Source organism: Hypomesus transpacificus, chromosome 23 (assembly GCF_021917145.1).
Source record: "Hypomesus transpacificus isolate Combined female chromosome 23, fHypTra1, whole genome shotgun sequence".
In the NCBI taxonomy this organism is placed as follows: Eukaryota; Metazoa; Chordata; class Actinopteri; order Osmeriformes; family Osmeridae; genus Hypomesus; species Hypomesus transpacificus.
The window spans coordinates 19836097-19843648 of NC_061082.1; the positions used below are offsets into that span (position 1 = coordinate 19836097).

The window sequence follows — 7552 nt, forward strand, 5'->3', positions numbered from 1 at the left end:
CAATGACAGCAGAGATTCCAGAATGAGAATGCGCGTGTTGTCAAAATATCATTTTTTTCTGGGAAGAGACGAGTGATACAATTGAAACATACCACAGATAATTCCTCAATGTGGTTGAAACGAAAGCATTTTTGGTGGGGTAGGTTAGGATGCAGATATGCTACTGTACACGTATCGACCCCTTGAGCTTCATAAAACTAATACAATTACTTGTCCATTAGGCCTGTTATTCTTGTACTGGGAGAAAACCCACTACAGTACTATTTATTGTTATCTGTAATTTAGGAAGTTTTAGTGTTAGGGTTAGTATAGTCGTTTATTTATTGCTATCTGTATATTTAGGAAGTTCACTTATCTAAGCTCAGCATAGATGTAAATTTGTTCTGTGTACTTATATGTTATGTTATGCCAAGTGCTTGCGTTGTCTTGTCTTAAGAATTTCAGTGCCCAGTCTAACCTTGTGTTGCTCTGTGCACCTGACAAATAAAAGACTTGAACACTTGAACATGAATTACTCCAAAATCCCAATCTCCAAATGACAGACTGACATGCTGTTGCCCTAATACTCTAATCAGACATTCAGGTTCCAAGACTTCTGTTCTCCACCTACAGGCTGCTGGCAGAATTCACTAGAACTTCCATGATGTTACACTCTTACAATATGCTTGCCCAGTGCCAAGTGACATTTTAAGGGATTCTGTTTCTGCAGTTTATTTACATTTTGCAGTCATCTCTCATTTGTCTTCCAAAAAGAACGTGATAACACTTCCACCATTCATCGTCATTCTTCTGATACGTGTGTGCTTGGTGCATCATGTTTGTGTGTGGGGCAGCTTTGAAAGAGCTCCCAGGGTTAATTTGATGAACATTCATTGGTACAAGACAGTAGCCCAAATCCAGGGCTAGACCAATGCTACCACTGGCAGTCCCTTTCACTCACTATTGAGCTGATTTCCAGGTCTGAATACAAAGACAAGAAGACAAGTCTATCCGTGACTATCAAACGTTTTCCCAGTACAATCTTAATCGGGCCCTGTGCTGGGTTTCTGCTGCTAACACTGTGTTGGACTTTCCACTGACCCAGCATGTGAATCCTCCGCCCTACTCTGACTCGCCCAGGAAGGTGTAGATGCCACGCTGCTCTGTGATGGAGTATAGTGGCATGAGTTGGACTGAGCGAATGCAAGGGTTAGGCTATAGACTGTGCTGTATGAGGGGCCTTTAGGAAATCAACTGAAATCAACTGTTTGTGTGAGGACTGTCCTTCCACAAACACATATGAAACGCATTCACATGTGGCATGTTCACACACGCATTCATACTACTAAAAACTCACATCCACATATGCTCGCATCATGTGAGCACATAACGTTGTGTGTTAACGTTTCATGTGTTAGTGGAAGGACAGTCCGGCCCCTCATAGTGTTGACATGCAAACGTGTTGGACAACAGACATATCCTACAATTTTTATTGCTACAATGTTATACCAAAATGATCATACTGCACTAATCACCCCATACTCTTGGTAATTATTATTTTCTCACTATTAGCTAATATATTAATAGCAACAATACATGATCAATATGGAGTAGGCAATTTGTAGGCAAGAGTTTTTTTTATAGTTTTATAGTTGTGACAAACAGACTTTGAGCTAAATTATTCCAACTTTCCCAGATCATCTACGTGTCAGCTGACATAAGAAAAAACGAAAACATTTATTTTATTACATTTGACGTTATGACATTCTGTAGACATCAACGCTAACTGAGTCAAATGTACGTTTATGGAATGACTGCTGAATTAAACTAAATGCAGTTTATGCTGAACTAGTTCAGTGTAACCTAAATGCATTTCTCAGGCATAGTATGCTACTAGCCTATCCAACCTACAATAGCTTAAGACTTTCTCCCTTTCCCTTTTAGTTTTGTGTTTTTCCACCAATAAATGAACAAAGAAAGTCCTGAACATTAATCTTTTAATGCTATTTTCACTCCACTAGGTATGTGTGTCGAAACCTTCAAAACAGATGAATGAAGTCCTAACCTAAAGCGGTCCTGTCGGCGGCGCTGTTGTCCTCTACTCTTTTCCTGGGAGAACGAACTGATTCTACGTTTTTGCCTTTCTTTTCTTCAGGATACATTTTTTGACAGATAGGTCTATGAAACGAGGGATGTCAAAAATGTTTGTTAACTACTGAACAACCTACTGGATCTGTGTAGCAGGATCTCCCAGGCTGTTACCAACAGGTGCACAACATGTTTCAGCAGGTAGGTAATGTTTGACTTCTGTTAGTTTTCAATATAAGTTGGTTGAAATGTTTCTGTTTCATATACATATTCCAGCGAGTGTTCTGTAAATTATCTTGCGTGTCAATGACACGCAAAAAGCATTCACTTGCCTTGTTAATTGTATATCTTTCAGTTGGAAAATGACGACAGGAAAGCATTACTTTCTCCACAAAAAGTGTTTGGAGAAGCGGGGCGAAGTACGATGACATCAGCCTCTTTTAATTTCATAAATTCGATAATAGGATCTGGAACAGGGCCGTAACTACCATTGAGGACACCGAGGTCGTGTCCTCGGTATTTTTTTCGTATTTCAGTTTTTTTGTGTGCTTAAATCGTGGTATATAAACTCAAAATAAAGTACACGTGAAACTGACTGCAGGACGATGATCTTGGTCTCCCACAAACCGTAACGTGATTTTATACTTGAAGAGCCGAGTAGCTCAAGAGTTTGGACATACGTGCTGCGCGTCATCAACAAAACGTACTGTCGTTATGGTAACCACCAAACACAAGTCGGACGCTGATGTTACCGCCATAGACCAGAGCCATAGAAAAAGAATTTGCAGAATATTTTTCTATGGCTCTGCCATAGACATACCGCTACTGTTAGTGAATAGCCTATGTTAGTTACAGTCACTGGAAGAGGAGCGCAGCAAACTAAACATGTAGGTTAAGAGAAGTTTAAGTGGCAGATGACTGTGAGAAGAAAGATTCATTTTCATGTGGAAATATTTGTATTGCAGCAACGTACTACTCGGATAAGGAAACATCAAATCAAAGTTTGGTTAACTCCGTCAGTACCGGTTGTCAATCAATTTCCACCGGTTGAATCAACATTCATTTTGCGATTGATATGTCATTGATGTGATTGATTGAAAATGAAATTCAGTGGCAATTGGGAAATATCAAACTGACTCGCTATCGCTCGGTCGATACGTTCCAGCCTCAGTTTGATATTTCCCGGCATGACCGAACGGTCGAGGTTAGTAAGTAGTTTATTATATGGCAATTTTAGATTCTTTTCATTTTGTAAACGAAAATAAATGGTACCTTTAGGCTAATTGTAGCTAGCTCTCAAGTCTTCTCACGGTGTGTTTCATGTGTTGCCAAGCAACTCATTACTTTTTATAGAAAGCTGACAACATGGTTCTGCTAAAATGGCTTTAATTTCATCACAAAATAACGACACAAGTGATTCAAAGAGTCTGGTCTTCATCCTCACTTTCGATGACAAAGCTTTTCAGCATCATCTGGATAGTAAAACTCAGCAGCTGACTTGTCCATATCGCTCATTTTGAAGCTGACGTCAGAGGGCAATACGGATCCGTATTGACCGGCGAGGAGGGCAATACGCGGCTGGGGTGACTACTCATTATCCAATCAGAACGCTCGTACCGTCGTTGCCATATAATAATAATTTTAAAAAAATTGTGGTAACTTGCCCTTACTTCATGAGTCCCATAAAGGTCCTTCAAAAAGCCTCAGAATGCCCCATGTTTACCTCAAAATTTCAAAAGCTCCACACCGCCCCATATTCAAATGTCATAATGATGATGTTTTTGCTCCTTAAGACTCAATAAGAGAAAATGGCCATATTTAAATAATGTAATTTAAAAAAATTCCGGGGGAGCATGCCCCCGAACCCGCCTAGAAGTTCTGACTCATGACCTCAGTATTTTTTGGGCCCTGCGTACGGCCCTGATCTGGAATAATAGGTAGGCCGAAATAATGTTCAATATCAGTATGTATAAAGTATATAGAGAGACTATGTATTTTTGTGTAGTGATTGACGGAAGAAAGAGTGATTAATTATTTGAATGCTAAACCATTATGTTGATTAACTTCAGCAAATGTTCTCTAAGAATTATTTGAATATCGTTTTTAAAACGAATTCACCTCACTTCACTCGTTTTTCACTAACCCCGGGGTAGTGGATTCTTCAGCATCATATGATCACCGCCTGTTTCTCTCATTCCTTTTTTTTTTTTTTTTTAACCCCTTGTGCCTTAAAATTCTTCCCATGGTCACAAGGTCAAAAAGTCGCCCGTTTGAACAATAACAAGTCACTTAGACTTCATGACTCATTTGATGATGACAAAACGATAATGCTTCCATTATGTTGATACAGGTTTACCGTATGCTCTGAACCAGGCTGGTCTTCCACTGGGCCTCTTGCTACTTGTGATGGTGGCTTTTATCACCGGTAAGTAACTACATTAAATGGTTGTGTAACCTTGTTGTGCAGAGACATTCATCAGGCTAACACTATTGGTGATATGCCTCACTGCAGACTTTTCCATCATATTGCTGATAAAAGGAGGAAATCTATCAGGGACGAGGAGTTACCAGTCACTTGTCCAAAGCACTTTCGGTTTCCCAGGATTCATAGTGCTGTCTGCATTGCAATTCCTCTATCCATTCATAGGTAGGCTGTTATTTTAGAGTCGTATTTTTCGGAATGTTAGAGAAGCTGATTTGAACGTCATATAACGTCTTCGGTGATTGGCTTCCTCAGCTATGGTCAGCTACAACATCATTACTGGAGACACGCTGACCAAAGTGTTTCTGAGAATACCTGGAGGTACGCCGGTCCCCAGCATGAGTATACCGTACATCATCTACCAACGCATTTTGATGCTACATGAAGTATGATGTAATGTTAATGATTATTCTGTGGATCTGTTTTCAGTCGGCCCAGGCCACATTCTGGCAGAGCGGCACTTTGTCATATTAGTGTCCACCCTGTTTTTCACCCTCCCTCTGTCGCTGTATCGGAACATCTCCAAACTGGGGAAGGCAAGACATCAAACACTTTCACATGTGACCCCTCCCCAACCCCCAACCCCCCCCCCCCCACACACACACACACACACATACAGACACACACACACACAGACATAGCTTCAGCTACCAGTATAAGGTATGTTCACTACTACTGTGTTTCCAGGTGTCCTTGTTGTCCATGGTGTTGACCCTAGCCATCCTCATCACTGTCATCATCAGAGCAGCTACCTTAGGACCCCAGATGTACAGTACAGTCACCCTAACAGCAAATCTTTCATCTTTCCCTAATGAAACTGCAAAATGTTTCACAACTTCTATACAAATTTACGCTCCGTGTTCTGTAACACGCAAATTATTTATGAATCTTGATGACTTTTTCAGAGCTCCTACAGAGGATTCATGGGGGTTTGCTCGGTGGAATGCAGTGCAAGCAGTTGGTGTCATGTCTTTTGGTGAGTTAAGGAGGTTCAAGTATTCTGTGTCATGTCTTTTGGTGAGTTAAGGAGGTTCAAGTAGTCTGTGTCATGTCTTTTGGTGAGTTAAGGAGGTTCAAGTAGTCTGTGTTATGTCTTTTGGTGAGTTAAGGAGGTTCAAGTAGTCTGTGTTATGTCTTTTGGTGAGTTAAGGAGGTTCAAGTAGTCTGTGTTATGTCTTTTGGTGAGTTAAGGAGGTTCAAGTAGTCTGTGTCATGTCTTTTGGTAATCAAAGAAATTACCCTTGGAAAACCATTCAGATTTGTCAAGTGTATCACAGAGTCTGTCACACAATATATCTTAGAGTACACACACACACACACACACACAGAGAGATAGTCTGAATACAGAACAAGGCCTAAGCATACACACACGTCTATATTAAGGACAAGCCCCGCTTTCTCTGCCTGTGTGGGTTGCAGCCTTCATCTGCCACCACAACAGCTTTCTCATCTACGGCTCCCTGGAGGAGCCCAGTCTGGCTACCTGGTCTCGGGTCACTCATGTGTCTGTGGGCTCCGCCCTGGTGGTCAGCGCTCTGTTTGCTACTGCAGGCTATGCTACCTTCACAGGCTACACACAGGGTAAGATAGCCTCTCTCATTTAGAATGACCACAGTCGACAGGTTCGGACCTGTGTTTACATCTCAATGCTTGCAGTGCATTACTGGGCAACTGTGATTCCCTTTGTGACATTGTAAAAAAGGGCTGTACAAATACAGTTTGATTGGGTTGGATTTGATGATTATTCGACCTGGTACATCTGCAGTAAGGAGTTATTTTCTCAACCTCTATTTTCTGTATTGGACTGGCGTCTCCTCAGGGGATGTCTTTGAGAACTACTGCCGGAACGACAACCTTGCAACGTTTGGCCGGTTCTGCTACGGGGTTAGCATCATAACCACCTTTCCTCTGGAGTGTTTCGTGACCAGAGAGGTAAATCATCTCTCGACCAGGAGAACATGACAGCAAGATACTGTGCTGTTTGTAGAGGTCAATGCGTGACTGTATGTTGCGGTCAGTGGAAGCATCAGTGAACCCGCTGTCTGCATTGCCATGCAGTGTATTACAGAACTCTCCACTTACTGAAATGCACTTGTACTGAGAGCAGTTCCCATTGTTGTTTTTCACAGGTGGTGTCCAATGTCTTCAGTAGTGGACCTTTGTCCACCCCTGCCCATTTTGCTGTTACGTTTCTCATTATATCAGTGTGCACAGCGATATCCCTGGCTTACGACTGCCTGGGGTTTGTTCTGGAGTTAAACGTAAGTCAGGCGTCCTCTGCATGGTGCCAGAGTATTATTTTGAACCCAAAATGCATCACGTTATAGTTTAAGGGGCTTAGATGTGGAATGATCATTATTTATGTTGGCGTCCTGCATGCAGTTTCAACATGGAGCGCATGAGGGGAAAGTAAAAAAGTTTGTCTCTCCTGGTTTTCACTCTCTTTTCAAACTCTTCTCTCCTCTCCGCCAGGGTGTTCTGAGCGCTACCCCTCTGATCTTCATCATCCCGTCTGCCTGCTTCCTCAAACTGTCCTCCAGCCGCTGGTTCCAGGGCGAGAACCTGGTCCCCTCCATCATCCTTCTGCTGGGTGTGTTTGTCATGGTGACAGGCCTGATCATGACCGGCCTCTATCCCCAGGACTGCTCCCACGGCGTGGAGATGTTCTACTGCACGGCCTCCAACAGCAGCACCCCCACCAGCTCCACACCCTCCACTGCACAGTCCTCCCAGAACTCCACTCAGAGTGTCACATGACATGGCTGGTCTAACATGACATGGCTGGTCTAACATGACGTGGCTGGTCTAACATGACATGGTGCTGGTTTTGCCTGCTGCTGTTATTACTCTTATAAGATTAGGGTGTAAAGTTTTTAAATGTTTTTTTTACATCTACCACGTGCAATTTACTTATTTAATCTTCTTAAGTATCATTATATTTGTAATGATTCTTTTTTATTGATTCGTATGGACTTGGTTTATAAGGCTGTAAAATAAATATTG

The 7552-nt window shown here is 42.0% G+C and overlaps 1 protein-coding gene across 1 annotated transcript; it reads left to right on the forward strand.

The window, feature by feature from the left end:
• The first annotated feature begins 2165 nt into the window (after positions 1-2165).
• slc38a11 (solute carrier family 38 member 11) lies at positions 2166-7516 on the forward strand. Its single transcript, XM_047047338.1, has 12 exons — positions 2166-2268; positions 2423-2542; positions 4414-4492; positions 4580-4714; positions 4805-4870; positions 4979-5085; positions 5237-5316; positions 5455-5525; positions 5969-6130; positions 6369-6481; positions 6679-6810; positions 7022-7516. The coding sequence occupies exons 1-12, from the start codon at positions 2257-2259 to the stop codon at positions 7304-7306; spliced, it is 1362 nt and encodes a 453-aa protein (XP_046903294.1). The 5' UTR covers positions 2166-2256; the 3' UTR covers positions 7307-7516.
• The last annotated feature ends 36 nt before the right edge of the window (positions 7517-7552 follow it).